This window comes from Anguilla anguilla, chromosome 8 (genome assembly GCF_013347855.1).
Source record: "Anguilla anguilla isolate fAngAng1 chromosome 8, fAngAng1.pri, whole genome shotgun sequence".
NCBI lineage: Eukaryota > Metazoa > Chordata > Actinopteri > Anguilliformes > Anguillidae > Anguilla > Anguilla anguilla.
In genome coordinates, this window is record NC_049208.1 from 52,732,487 (window position 1) to 52,748,341 (window position 15,855).

Here is a 15,855-nt window from a genome sequence, read left to right on the forward strand (position 1 = left end):
ACCAAAAACCGGTCGAGATGGAGATCAATAAACATTTTAATTCATGTAGCCCATTACGTGTGGAAACAATGCATATTTTCAGTATTTTAGTTGTAATTAATTTAAATGTTTTAGTAGTTTCATTAACTAAGAATTGTAGGTTATGTTTAGTCTAAAGCAGGGCTCTGTTAGACTATTGTTTTTGTTCTTTTTGGTGAGAATCCTTGGACTGTTATTGTTTCTTATGTAAAAGTCTTTGTTTTGTAAAAATAAATATTTATTTGCATCTTTTAACTAGTGTTTGACTTGCAATTTGTTATATGCCTCATTGTAAAACGAGTCAATGTTTCAGATCTTAATGTGTTCAGTACATTACTACAGCTGTTAGACTGTGTTTGCACAGACTGTGCTTTTATATGACTGTTTCTAGACAGATGTTAATTTACTTTCCCGAAGAAAATGATTTTGAACCTTAAAGAGCACATGTAACAGATATGATTTGCTTTACTCAGCCGATTGAAGTAAAGCTGTACCATGTGACCTGTGTGCAGAGAATGCGTTCCTGCTGCCACTGAGCCTCCCAGGCTAGAGCTGCATAAGAGTTTAACATGATGGGAGAGCAGCAGAGTTGTGCTCTCAGTGCTGCTGTACCTGTCCTCTCCAGAGCGCTCCTCCCGTAGCTCACGTACTTCTTCAGCCCGTCAACGCACTCCTGGGTCAGGCAGTACTTCCAGTGCTCAAGCCGAGCTGGGTCATTATTCTTTTTTTGTGCAATGCTAAATCCCGACTGCGCCAATGCAACGCAACGCTGGTTTTCCAGGTCATAAGTAATGAAGTCTTCCCCGTCGTACCCATACTGACTGAACCCTCCTGTGGCCCCGGTCTCATCATCCCACTCACAGCCGAACATCCACTGGAAAGTGTGCACACCTGGAGAGAGAAAACACACACTGTCAATATGCGCAACTAATGCACACACCCACACACACACACACACGTACACACTGTCACTGCATACATCTAACACACACACACACACACACGTACACGCTGTCACTCCACACACAAACACACACACACACACACACTGTCACTGCACACATCACACACACACACACTGTCACTGCACACATCTAATACACACCCACACACACATCACACACAGCAGTCTGATTCCCTCTACAAACTGATCATACAATTATAAATGATTGTAGAGAGGGAGAAAGACAGAGAGAGAGAGTGAGGAAGAGAGAGAGAGGGAGGGATGGGTGTGCAGGCAGGAGTTAATCTCCTCAATAAATTCTCTACAGAATGTGCTGTTCTAGCAACATGTATCCAGGTGTGTGTGTGTGTGTGTGTGTGTGTGTGTTCCAAGGGGCCCAAACTGAACTTCATGGAGAAAGCTAATGCAGCTTATCAGTCTGTCCCAACAATATTCAGTTCTCTCTCTTTCTTCTGAACCACAGTAAAGATAAAGATGCCCCTCCTTCCACCTTACACTTGTGACTGCAATAGAATCACCATGAATAATCAATCAATCAATCAATCAATCAATCAATCAGTCGGACTGAATGTCAATCACTGTAGAACAACAAAAGTAAAAGTAGTTTGATTAAATGATAACAGGGAAAGTAAGCAAAGCAATTCTGCTGTTGTTTTTGAAATTCTCTGGCTATTATTTGCAGATTCAATCTATCTAAGAAAAGTTCATTAAAGCAGAACTGAATATTCCTAAGAGCAGATTTGTGGTTTGTGTAAAGACCACCAGTATCTGATCCTCACAACATTAATCACAAACTGGATTCTGCTGCAACAGAACAGTGCAACTCATCTCACTGCAGCTGCTGGGAACCAATGAGCTGCCTTAAACATTCTGCCAAAAGCAAAACACGCCCCTCTCTCCCACAGACACGCCCCTCTCTCCCCAAGACACGCTCCTCTCTCCATAGGACACCCCCCTCTCTCCCCAGAACATGCCCCTCTCTCTCCAGGACACGCTCCTCTCTCCCCAGGACATGCTTCTCTCTCCCACAGACACGACCCTCTCTCCCCAGAACACGCTCCTCTCTCCCCAGAACATACTCCCCCCCCCCCCCCCCCCCCCCAGAACACACTCCTCTCACCCCAGAACACACCCCTCTCTCCCCAGCACACGCCCCTCTCACCCCGGGACATGCCCCTCACTCCCCGAGACACCCCCCTCTCTCCCCGAACACGCCCCTCTCCCCCTGTGACCACCCCTCTCTCCCCAGGACACGCCCCTCTCCCTCCAGGACACTAGCGATGTAGATTCTGTCTAATTTTGATATTTGAATATTCTTAAGGGTTAATGAACAGATATTTGTTTAACCATGAAAATAGTTTAATTAGACTTTGGACAAAACCAACGTCTCTCAAGTTGAAAACTAATTTTCCCCCTGCAATTACAGTTTCCTCCACTAGGTGAAGAACCTACTTCGGGGGTTCAGGCCTGTTGTTTTGCCCAATTTTCTTTCCATTGTATAGCGTCTGTGACCGTGTCTGTGTAAAATCTGTGGACTAACTTGCTGATTTCCCAAATACTTGTATCAATTTCAGAAGTTTAATATAAAGAAATAATGCAGCCTCGGAATAGAAAATGTAATGTAAATCAATGAAAGGCTTTATTGAATGTCAATATAAACATAATCTTATTATAGGCAACGTGTAGCCTACATGTCACTCATAACATACACAAACATAGGCTACGTAACTGGCGCTTAAATTCTAAAATTATTATTTTTTTAATATCAGTGTCTCAATGAGTTGTAGGCCTCCTTTAGCAAAAAAGTGGGTAGATAATGCAATCTATAGCTTAAAAGCCAAACAGAAATGTCTTCCTAAACAAAAACTCTAGTCTTAGCCTATTATACTGAAGGCCGGTTTCACTTATCTTTTACATAAGTAAAGGAAGATGTAGCAGCCAGTATCATAGCTGGCTTCACGTAAACAAAACAAAGTCACTCATCGGCTTATTGTAAACCAAGCAGTCACTATGGAGAGCTATGGAATGCACTCTTTTTTAGGGCAGTCACCCGATTACCGGTAGCCCACCGGTAGTAACGTTAGCAGTCACATATTTTTATTTAAGAACAACAGCATATACACATGCTCAGGAGAAAGTCTGCTTCTCAGTCTGTTGACAGTCATGCCAGCAGTGGAAAATACCCTTTCAGAGGGCACTGAGGTTGCAGGCACACAGAGATAATGCTGTGCCAAGCGACTTAGTTTCGGGTACCGCTTTGCATCGTCTCTCCACCACAAAAGTGGATCTTCATCTAGCGGAATGCAAGGATCTGTTGTGAAAAGCTCCAACTCATCCCGACCGGCAGACCCTTCTGCATCATAAACTTTACCGAAAAGAGTGGCGATTGCATCTTCAGTCATCATCTTTTCTCTTGTTGGAGCCGGCTCGTCTTCAGGGGTGGTCTCGCTTCCAGAACCTTCATCGCTGTGGTCAGCGAGCGCATGGAACTTCTCTCTAAGTTTTTCCTTCACACTCTGTTTTACCACTGGATCGAGGAAACTGAGATGTTTATGCCTGGGGTCAACAGCAGTGGCAAGCAGTGCTAATCTTCCTGCTCTCTCTGAATCAGCTGGGGCCAGTCGTCTACGAAGTGATTCTGCCAGCGTGGTTTTAAACTTTGTCACTTTGACAGATTCCCCATCTTCTGTGTTCAGGTGCTTATGTAGGAGAGTGCTGGTTACAGGACAGACCATGGATATGCAGACGTTGGACTCGCTGCACAAAGCAGTGGTGGCACATTTAAGTATACGCAGGACAGGCAGCATGTCTTCCATGGTCTGCCAGTTGTCATCAGTTAGCTCTAGCGTTCTGACCTCCGTTAATTTGGTCACATTCCTGTCAGACAGGGTAGCAGAGACGGCCCGCCGTTACTCGTGCATGCGTTCAAACATTTCACACACGGAATTCCAACGGGTTCGGCAACATTGGATTAGTTTGTGCTCAGGTAGATTTTGCTGTCGCGGTTTCCCTTTCAGTGCATTAGTAGCTACACTGCTATGATGGAAGTGGCTTACTAATCTGCTGCAAGCTCCCACCAGACGACTCATACTAGCGGCCTTGAATCCGTCAATAATAGCAAGCTAGAGAGTGTTGGTGAAACATGGCACAGATTCCCACTCCAACAAAGCATTTGCTCAAACCATATTACTGGCATTGTCGTGAACACATGCTATCATTTTGTTTTGCAAGCCCCATGCATCAGTGGCTGTTGTGAGCAGTAGCGGCAGCAGGACTCAAATCGTGGGTGGGCCACAATAATTTGTGAGTGGGCCAAATTATTTAAGATTGAGATAGTGTCGCATTAATTTAGTTAAGGACAATACGCTGGTAGAAGTAGACTTAATTGTAATAACGTCATTTTCATAAACGAGTGCTCAGAGATATCCTTTGTCATTGTAATTCAATTTGTCATTGAGCCTGAATGAGCTATATGACCTGTCAAAAAAACACGAGCTATTTAGAGATGAGAATAACCGCACAGACCAGCACCAGCATAATGTCACAAATCAAAAACCCAAATGTAATCAATATCATTGTTTTTATTGCAACACAAAATAATAATATGTAGAAGTTGAGTGATAGAGATGGCGATTTAGTTAAGCACTCTCCGTTTAGCAACAACCGGATGCACAGGATCTCCTAGAAAAGAGTGCATGGGAAGCGTAGTCAGTAAAATTACCAACGGATCGTGTTTGCACATGAATTTAAAGATCTCGAGGAAATTGCCCATATTATGTGCATCTTCGCCCTCCCGATGTCCACGAAGTGCAATGTTCTGTCTAGCACAAAGCGTTACGATATCGAGCACCACTTTAATATGGTCTCGGTTTCTTTCGATCAGTCTAGAGTTCATTGCCTCTGGATTTAATTGATGCACCACGGTACCATGGTTTGACTGGGATTGACGGAACCCGTCATATTTACAATGGGCGTTAGAATGGGTTTTACTGCTCTGGTGCCTGCGGCATGCCTGCTGAACGTGCTTCCATATGGCGTCAATTTAATTCCAATAATCAGCGCGCGCAGATATTCACTGCGCGAGTAAAACAAGCAGCCGCGTGCGCAGATATTCACTGTGCGAGTAAAACAAGCAGCCGCGTGCGCAGATATTCACTGCGCGAGTAAAACAAGCAGCCGCATGCGCAGATATTCACTGCGCGAGTAAAACAAGCAGCCGCGTGCGCAGATATTCACTGCACGAGTAAAACAAGCAGCCGCATGCGCAGATATTCACTGCTCGAGTAAAACAAGCAGCCATGCGCAGATATTCACTGCTCGAGTAAAACAAGCAGCCATGCGCAGATATTCACTGCGCGAGTAAAACAAGCAGCCGCATGCGCAGATATTCACTGCACGAGTAAAACAAGCAGCCATGTGCGCAGATATTCACTGCCTGAGTAAAACAAGCAGCCAGGTGCGCAGATATTCACTGCACGAGTAAAACAAGCAGCCAGGTGCGCAGATATTCACTGCGCGAGCACAAAACCACTTTCACGCGCAAATTTCAACACCGAGAGTAAAACAATGAGCCGCGCGCGAGCTGGTTCTACTCGCTCGCAAAATATTTCTCCTCGCTCGCGAAGAGCCACTTTCTCCTCGCGCGAGCAGAATTGATTTTTGTCAGTGTGGGGGCGGGGATGGGGTGGAGACTTATGCTAATGTATTCACTCGTATGATTACTAGTGTGTGAATGGTACCGACCCACTAAATACCCACATAAATGCTAGGTTTCAAGAGAACAATGGGCATTCCATTAACCAAAGTATTACCCACTAAATCTGATCTGAATGGGGCTTTAATTACATATATTAATAAACATTTAATGACACTGCATTGTCTCTGATAGGCTACTCGCAACTTGTGTCTCCATATCGTCCCTACCTTAGCTAACAAGAACGTTGCAGTTAGAAGGCATAGGAAGTGTATGGGCTTCCTATTTAAAGTGACCAATCATACTAGTGAATACATTAGCATACGTCTCCACCCCATCCCCGCCCCCACACTGACATAAATCAATTCTGCTCGCGCGCGAGGAGAAAGTGGCTCTTCGCGAGCGAGGAGAAATATTTGTTTCATTGTTTTACTCTCGGTGTTGAAATTTGCGCGCGCAAAAGTGGTTTTGTGCTCGCGCAGTGAGTATCTGCTCGCGCTGATTATTGGCATTAAATTGACGCCATACTTCCAGTCGCTAAAACCACATCGGAATGAGTCCTCTGCTGTGTCCCCGTGTCCAAAATGTCTGCATTTTACAGTAAATGGCATTTCTTGAAATACTATATTCCAGCCATTTGAATTTATGGTACCAGTGCGCTGCAAAACTATGGGACGTACCCGCTTTCACGGTAGCTGGATACCGTTGCAAACTTGGCTACGTTGGCGGTTCGTGTACTGAGGCTAAATCCGAAGGGGGAGTGGAGGGTGTGGCTCTGTCGGGCTCTGTGGCCTGCTCTTGATCCCTGTCGGTCCCTCTCCCTCTCTGTCAGTCTCTGTCTCTCTGTTGGCCTCTGTGTGTGTCTCTCTCTACCTCTCTGGTGGTGGTGGGCTCTCCCTGGATGCTGTTATTGTCTGACCTGTCTCTTTGTCGAACTTCGGTCTGCTGCTGCTCGCTAACATTAGCTAGCTCGCTAACTACCCCTGGCTCTGCTGTGAACGTTAGTTCTGATTCTTCACCAGGCAGCTGGGGTGCCGGTGGTGACGACAGCTCTGTCCTAATTCTTTTCACGAACTGGAAAAGGGAGGACTGTTATGACATTTACATTACTCATAGGTTACTAGCAGGTTCAATATTTATTTACATCTCGCAGGTTTGCGACTGTAACAAAGATATTTATACTGTAACGATACCGGAGGACTGTATACCTACAACTGTACAGTCAGCGCGCGCACGGTGGGTGCTGCTAACATCAACGTCTTCTGATCTGCTGTGTTCAGCTGTGATTGGCTCAGTCTGTGGATGCTACAGTTTTTGATAGGTCAACAAGTGTGCTGTGTTTATCTCATAGGCTTGACAATGGGGAGCATAGTGTTTTATTGGTTATTATGAATAGACATTTTCATTCTCAACAAATATTGTGGGCCAATGAAAAAAGTGGGGGGGCCTCGGTCCACAGTGCTACAGCGTGCCGCCGCCACTGGTTGTGAGATGATCAGCTATATTTTGTGCAGTGTGTCGCTCTTCTAGACAGCGGGTTCGCAAGACGAACCTTTGCAAATTCCAGTCATCAATGTAATGACATGATTGTCATGTATGACTCCGTTGTTAAGGCAGTCCATGCATCTGTTGTAATTGCAACATGTTATGTTGTTTGCAGCTTAGCTTTAGTAGCAGTAGCTAATGTTTCGTATTGCCGTTCTACCCTCGTAGTGATTGCTTTTCGGGAAGGGACTTGATAATCTGGTTCAACGTATTTCATGAGTTCTCTAAAAACCCTCGCATTCAACAAAGCTGAGTGGCAGCATGTCCCTTGCTGACATTTTAGCGATCAGTTCTGTTATTTTTTCTGCTCGAGCTCAGTCGCATTTGTGAGCTATGCTGGTGAGTGCAGTTATAGGAACTTGCTTGCGTTCTTCTGTTTGGTCCGGAGACTTTTCTGGATGCTTCAGTCGCATGTGATTCAGCATCGTGCTGGTTGAACTATGATAACTCAATTTGGCATTACAGATCTTGCACACAACGGCAGTTTTTCTTTCGTTGTCAAAATATTGCCACACGTGACTCTTCTTTTTTGACGCTATACTGAATCAAAAACTGGTTTTCCCTGATGTCCCATGATGCAATGCGCATATATCAGAATACACAAACAGTCGTTTAAGTGTTCGAATACTGGCACCTCCCACAGTTAACCGTGTAATCGACTACCCTTGCACACCCCTACAGGACACGCTCCTCTGTTCTGGAGTGGAGGGGGTGCAATAAAGTCCCCTAAACTAGCAGGGGGCCAAGGGCCTCAGACAGGCCACAGAGGGCCTGTAGACTGAGGGGCCCCTCAGGCTTAGCTGGGGCCAGCAGCACCGGAAGGTGGAGGAGGGTTAATGGAGGTGCCCGGTGTGCTGGGGTTTGGGGGTTCAGCTGGTTTAGCCACGGTGGTGTCGGAACTCCCCTGACCCAGCTAACCAATCACAGGCCTCCCTCCAGCTTAATGGAAGCCATACCAGGCTGATGTAAAGTGAAGCCGACCAATGGGATTGGAGCTCAGAGGCCGGGTGAGGGTCCAGTCTGAAAGCTCGGTGGATAGAGCCTTGGCTCGGTGAGCCCGGTCCAAACCCGGTTTCACACGGCGCTGGAGCTGATGTAACATGTCTCTGTGGAACCGGCTGATGAGCCATAGGGGGGTGGAGCCTGCACAGGGGCAGCTGCATCTCCCTTCCAATCAGCAGGCACTCTGGGTAAAGGGGTGGAGTTACCCTGTAAAGCAGCAGGGCTTTGAGCTTAGCTGTCTGAAAGGGGGCAGCCTTAAGCCAGGAGATGCTTTCCAAGGAGCTGCACTGGAGGTGAAGTCGGGGGCCGTTGCCGGTAGCGACAGCCTGAGAACCCCCCCACCAGGGGACGAGTTTGAGCAGGATGTTCCTCATGGTTCTGGAGGAGACTGAACCCACAGGGAGAGCATCTGACCCCTTGGAACGCTGATCCCCAGGTGCACTAAGATTGGCTGACAGTGGGGGTCACCATGGAGCTCACTACAGATGTCCCCTTGGTAACGCTGCCTAGGGGGGGTCGGCCAGTGAAGAGGGGTGGGGGCAGCGGGGGGGGAGGGCGAGGGGTGGGGGCAGCGGGGGGGGGGGGGGCGAGGGCAGAGGGGCAGTTTTACCGCTGCAGATTCACATCCCAGCTCCCCAGGGTGCGGACGCTCCACACTCAGCCCCAGCGGCTCTGAATGAACACAGCCACGCCCAGGTGACCTGCGCGCTGGGAACAGCTGCACACAAACCCACAGCAGCGCAGCCGTCCGTCAGCCAGGAAGCCCCGCCCACGCGCGGGCCCACTGCACCTTTAATAGCCTCTGCCAATGAGGTCAGCACTCAGAGCTGCGAGGAGACGTCCTACCCACAATCCCCCTGGAGCTGCTGAAAGCACTCTATCAGCTGGAGAGGGGGGTGGAGCTGGGGAGATGGGGTGGGAATAGGGACAGGGGATGGAGCTAGGTGGCATGTAGCAGGCGAATAAAGTTCTAAGGCAGAGGGGCTTAGCAAGTGAATGAGACCACCCTCATGGAGATGGAATATACTGCAATTTATTGCAAGCAGGGAAATATAATGAGAAATATATTCACAGCTGCACAGTAAAATACTGCAGCTTCTTTAATTGAAACTGTGGTGAAGGTACAGGTACAGCTACAGGTACAGAAGCCCCCCTCACACACAGAGACGCAAGAGCGCCTCCAGCTCCCTAAACCAGCGCCTCTGCTCTGCAGGGGGTAACACCCAGGGGTGCAAACGGGACAGAACGACACCGACGGCCATGACAGGGGCGTGACACGCCCCGCCCAAAGTGGGGCTGGGGAGGCTAAAGTGGGCCGGATATTTGGGTGGGGGGGTGGGTGGTCAGTTTGGCATTTCAGTGCCCACACTACTTCAGCCCAGGCTGGGGTCCAAATCCAGAGAGAGTCCCTCTCCAGCGGCTGCCGGGGTCCAAACCCAGAGTGTCCCTCTCCAGCAGCTGCGGTGGAGGAACAGGGTGGGAGGGGTTGGGGGCAGGTGAGCTGTCCTTCCCAAAAAGTAACAGGAAGTCCGCTGTGCTGCAGCTGAAGGCTCGGGGAGGTGGTGGAAGGCGGCCATATTGGACTGGAGCCAGTGCCCCCGAGCAGACAAACAGGAGCGAGCAAACCCAACTCTGGGTGCTGCTGAGACACACTGTCCATCATTGAGGGGGGGGGCTGTGGTGTGTGAGGGCCTGTGTTCATTATGGGGGCAGGGCACATGTACAATGATGTCATCTGAGCAAACACATGGAAATGCTGATGAGGACAGAGGACTCCATCTTATGAAAACAGAGCTCAGAATGAACAGGCCTGCATGCGTGGGAAAGCCTGTGAGGATCCTGCAGTCAGGGTGGAGAGGCACCTGTCACAGGTGAGGTCTGGAGTAACAGAGGAGCTGCAGAAGGAGGTTTTGAGCTCTTCAGCTGAAGGGATGATTGTAGAAGATAACAGCCTTGCTCACGGCACAAAGAGCGACACAGATACATACGGCCCCCTGATGTTTTTCTCAGCGATAGAGAGCTTTAAAATCCACAGTGGAGGATTTGATTGGCTCAGCTATATCAGCATTCAGCAGGAGTCAGGAGTTCCAATGTGACCTCAGCAGGGAGAGGGAAATATGGCTCAGTGATTGGACGACGGGGATTGTGGAATACGGCTCAGTAGATGGAGGCTGTGGAAAACAGCTCAGTGATTGGATGAAAGAGACTGTGGTCGGGGCCAGCAGGGCTGAGTGGGCACAGGCAGCCAGAGACTCTGAACAAAGCTGCAGGTTTCTGTAGAGAAACGGCTGCAGAGTCTCCAGCTCACAGGAGCACCAGCTCTCCAGCCACGGGCAGCTTTAAGCCTGCAGATCCAGCAGCGGCCTCTCACACACTTATCAATTCAGCATCATGTGTGACTTCATCCTGAAGCTAATTCAGTTCTAAACAGTCAGCAGCCTTCATCCAGTAGAGGTGATGCTTGATTAGATAAATCCACATGTGCCCATTACTGACAGAGGTCACCAGGAGCACCCAGCTTCCATCTGCCACATGTTATGGGTACAACCCAAACTGTCTGGAGTCGACTGGCCAGATCATGAATCCACACTGCAGGAGATATTTTTGCTTCTCTTTGCATTAACAGGTCAAGAGAGTGAGAGACATGCAGGGAGACCTTTGTCTCTGCTGAAGTGAACCCTCACATGCGTATTGGAAGCATCTCTCTGGCTGACCGTGTGCACGCTTGATAATAAAACAGGTTGAGATCAATGATTAGTTTAAAGGAAAGTTTTGCGCCCCACCAATTTTCAGCTCACCAGTCGCCGGTAAGTTGTAAGGATCACTGTCGATTCCATCTGCCTTTAATTTTGTTTTGATAATCGTTTGTTTTCTCCCAGTTTCGCAGTTCTCCCTAGCCATGTTGCAGCAGCATGTTTTGCCACTCAGTCCGACTGAGGGGTTCGTATTCTGGTGGGAAAGTGATGTCAGCACATACCCTCTAACTGGCCCTTCGACCACACCACACGAAAATGCTGATGTAGGCGGCTAGGCAACCTAATTGGAAGGCCAGCTAGAAGGCTCCAGCGTGTCAAAGAATACGCCCAACATGGCAAACTCGAAATATGATTGGTTAAAAAACATGACAACCAACAAAATCGTCCCCCATTTGGTTCAACAGCAGAGGGGATTCACTCAATATTCTGAAGGCCTCAGGGTAGATTTTTCACCCAGAGACAGCACAGGTGGAAAATCTGATTGGATAAAAGCTCTAAATCATATGAGCTGCACTGGAAGGAGCGCAACTGAGGGAGAGAGTAGCAATGAAAGACGTTAATATACTGATGGGAACGACCTCTGTAAAATACATATAGCATTAATGAAAATATATATTAAATTCAAAAAATTTAATTTTCTGATTCTGACAATCTCTAGGCCAGCAGAGAAGGCCTTGCTGGCCCCGACGGCCCACCACTGCAGGGAGGTGATGCTACACTGTTATGGGGCAGTCGTTGAAAGTGTGCTGAGTTTTTTCTATCTCTGTCTGGTACGGCTACACAACAGCACAGGAAAGGAAGCAGCTTGGAAGTGTGGTGTGCATGGCGTCTAAAATCACTGGATTAGATCTCTCCTCAGTTGTATATATCATCACAGCAGATTGCTTTAGAAAGCTCATAAAATTCAAACTGACACCTCTCACCCTGCAAACCACCTCTTCAAGCCCCTTCATTCTAATGAGAGACTGAGGAGCATTCACTGCCCTACCTCTCATTTATCTAATAGCACACATCCTCTAGCCATGCAGTAACCTCAACAAAGTTTGTTCCAGCATCAGATTGGCGTAAACTTTTTAAAAAATTTAGATTTTGTTTTGTTTCATTGAACATTATTATTATTATTATTATTGTTATTATTATTATTATTCTTAAACTTTTGTCATTTATTTCTCATTTAAATTAAAAAATTTTATTCTGGGATAATCTTCACTGCCCTACCTCTCGTTAATCTAATAGCACACATCGTCTAGCCATACAGTTTTTAACCTCAAAAAAGGTTGTCCTACCATCAAACAAATAGGCAGACAAACTGCACTTAATTGGATTTTATTTTATTTTATTTTATTTATTTTATTTCATTGGACATTTTTCTTCTTATTATTATTATAACTGTTTAATTTTATCATTTATTTTAATTTTTTTGAATTCTCTGGTAATCTTGGGACTACTTCGATTATTATGTGATGGTATGTATTGTATGTGAATTGTGTGATTGTGTTTGTCTTCTCTTTTGAGCTGCACTGTGAAAAATCCCTCTCAGTTTTTACTGAAATGGCAATAAAGTACCTTGATCTTGAGTTTGTTGTTGCAACTCCGTACACCAGCTGTTTTAGAACCCAGATGAAATCAAGTTAGCTTGTTTTTAAGTTACACAAATCATTGATTTGATGTCAGTGAAGATCACTATGTTGATTTCCAGTTGGAAATAGGGAATAATAATATCAGAATTGATATGATACTCTGGTATTTACTAAACTTTAACTGACTAAATCAGCTCTACATCAGCCATATTTCAGGCACATCCAGAGGACAGAACAGAGATTCTGCACCAGGGCCCAGGGAATGATGGAGTGATCCAGCTGAACAGTAAGTTTACTGCAGACTCCCGAACACAGACATGGAAGAGTGAAGCTGGATTGTTTGATGTTGTGTTTCTGTGTTCCTGAGAGCAACACTGATGTTTTCCACCAGAACCGGGCTGACTGAACAAGTGACATAAGCGTCTGCCCTGTGACCACCAGGGGGCCCTCTAATATATTATTAATGAGGGGGTGGGTTGGAGACCCCAAACTCAAACCATGTTTAGGGCCCCTCAAAGGCTAGGGACAGCACAGTTCTCTACTACTGTCCATCGCTCTGGATAAGAGCACCTGCCAGATGATTGCTTGCAGTGTAATGTAATGAACCAATCACAGGATTTGCCCTCTAAAGTAAAACTAAACGATTGGTTCAATTCACTCTCAGTACAATGTGTATCAATAGAAAACTCCTGAAAACATTTTTATATTACAAGGAGCCAGATGACATCACAGCTATAAATGCTTGCTTTGGTGATCAGCTCTTCAGATGTTCTCTGCTTTCACATAAGGAGCTGGTAAAAAAAACTTCCCTTTCACTTACCAGCTGCTGAATATCATTCATTTTCAATTTCACTTTCTGTGGGATCTATAATGTTAATTAAAGTGTACTGCATCACATTCTAAGGTCATTATATGGAAGGGCATGCACTTTAGGACAGTTTATTATGTGTAGAGGTTGTAAAGATATGATTTAATTAGAAAATTGGTTGACAGACACTGCTCTCCTCTGCACGTAAGAATGTGTCAGAAGGTTCAGAAATGGTATATGTGCATGTCCAACACCAAAATTCTGAGTGTGTGTGTGTGTATGTTCACATGTGAGTTTACTCACCCTGAGTCTGGTTGAAACGCTGCATCAGAATTCCAATATTGGCTTTGAAGGTCTGCTGTGGACCAGTTTGTTTCTGACTCTCTCTGTCCCAGTAATCTGCTCTCTCATTCTTGTTTATCCACTCAGTCTTGGGGATCATCCTCCTGATGTTGCTGTCATAGTGCACAAACTGCTCATCATCCACCAAACCCACGATGGTGAACTCTGGGAAGTCAACACCGGCTGTGACAGCAGTGTAGAAGTACTTCAGAGAGTGAGAGGCTGTGGACAGAAACACATTTGTCAGAACTGCAGGAATTACAGCTCAACAGTGTACAGTACATAAACGCATACACCGTATACACAATTAGTCTACACACTCCAAATACACACACTTACTTGAATTAGAAATTATAGATCAACATGAATGTATTAATGTATTAATGTAATGTAATGAATGTACAGTACATCAATAGTGTATGCAAAGTGCATGACTGTCAAGTTCTCTTTCTCTCTTGCTCTCTCTCATACAAACACAAATATCATTTTATGAAGCAACTATTATATTTGAATAGAAAAATAACAGACACTCCTTAGAGGTGTTATACAGGACCACTTCTAGATGACAGAAATCAAATTTAAAAGATTTATGCAGTGAAAATAACTCTCTCAATCAAATATATCTCAGATAGGGTCTACTGACTCAGACACAAAGGAAAGGGAATCAGAAATATTTCTCAGACAATATAACAATACTCAGGTTTTTAAAAATCCAAAGACATGGAAGTTAGACTCCTTGGAGGAGTGTTAACAGGGCTGCTGTAAATGACCATGTGTGCTCAGTCAACCTACCCTGTCTATAGAAGGGTTAATGAATAAATAAAAACTTCTCCTGCTCACACTACATTTGTTCACAGGCTCATCAGATTACATCTCTTGAATCTCAAAACAGTGCCAGAGAGGCTAAAAGCACCAGCAGCTCCACAGCCCACACCATCACTGCTCTGCACGAACACCTCAAACCAAACACTTCCTCACCACTACTGCCACTGTCTACAGCTCTGTGAGACTGCAGAGCACACAATAATCTGATTGGCTGAGAGAGTTTTCTCTCGACCAATAGGAGAGGAAGCATCATAAGCCTCTGGGTAGATCAGAGATTAGAAGGTTCGGTCAGGAAACTGAAAGTAAGAGGTTTCTAGTTCATTATTTGGCCCTAATGACTCACAACTAAAACACAATACTTGGGTCTAATCAAAAGCAAAAGCAAACCTCAGCACTGTGGTTGACTAATTGTGATCTATGTTTTACTAGACCTAATCGTTCTGTAGGAGATTGGCCAGTGCACCCTCCTTTCATTCGTTGCTTTGTTGAGGCAGGTAGAAAGCAGAGAGGGTAGCAGAGACGGGATTCCAGCTCAGAAGGTGCCATGGGGGGGGGGGGGGGTGGTACTTAGCTGGGTGCCCCCCCACCCAGGCAAGGGGACCAGTATACGGCTCCGGAGCTGGCTGCTCTACACAGGGCCATACATACAGAAGGGGGGGGGGGGCCGTCAGGGTGTACCTGTTTTTAATTTGTTACAAAATATATATATAATAACACAATTATTACTATTTTTCAGCTTCCTTCTTCACACAAAATGAAACTAACAGAATAATTCAGGCCCTGTATCTCAGACCTCACTGTCTCTCTCTCCCTCTCATTTCCAAACTCCCGGTTGTAGGGTCTGCAGTGACCCCCTGGTGTAGCAGTGTACCCCACATCACTGAGTGGGGACCACATTAGACTTTCTGTTGGCGACAAGCAAGGAAACCACAGAACAGCCTGGGGAGCCAATCAGCAGCTCTGTGTCTGAGGTGCGTCTCAAAACTGCGCTGTCATGAGCTGACCGTTCTTTCCTCTCAGAGAAACAGGCAAAACCCCAAAAAACAAGCACATCCTCTCAGTGAAACAGGCAAAACCCCCAAAAACAAGCACATCCACTCAGTGAAACAGGCAAAACCCCCAAAAACAAGCACATCCACTCAGTAAAACACACAAAGCACCCAAAAACAAGTATCCTTTCAGTAAAACAGAAAAAAACCCTCAAAATAAGCACATCCTCTTAGTAAATCATAAAAACCCAGACACTAGCACATCCACTCAGTACAACAGACAAACCCCCCAAATACAAGTACATCCTTTCAGTAAAACTAACGAAACCCCCC

General features: G+C 46.1%; 3 protein-coding genes across 11 annotated transcripts in view; all 3 read right to left on the reverse strand.

The window, feature by feature from the left end:
- Positions 1-15,855, reverse strand: part of LOC118232969 (major histocompatibility complex class I-related gene protein-like) — a 76,101-nt gene that overhangs the window by 58,381 nt on the left and 1,865 nt on the right. The gene's annotated exons all lie outside the window — the stretch shown is intronic.
- LOC118232966 (BOLA class I histocompatibility antigen, alpha chain BL3-7-like) overlaps positions 1-15,855 on the reverse strand; it is a 115,583-nt gene that overhangs the window by 27,614 nt on the left and 72,114 nt on the right. The window lies entirely within an intron of this gene.
- The window catches only part of LOC118232971 (popy class I histocompatibility antigen, alpha chain E-like), a 99,591-nt gene that overhangs the window by 7,447 nt on the left and 76,289 nt on the right, over positions 1-15,855 (reverse strand). For all 4 annotated transcript variants that reach the window (XM_035428262.1, XM_035428263.1, XM_035428260.1 and 1 more), the window contains exons 2-3: positions 13,670-13,930; positions 631-909 (exon numbers count right to left, since the gene is read on the reverse strand). In XM_035428262.1, coding sequence (XP_035284153.1) covers positions 631-909; positions 13,670-13,930 — 540 coding nt within the window. The remainder of the gene's footprint in view (positions 1-630; positions 910-13,669; positions 13,931-15,855) is intronic.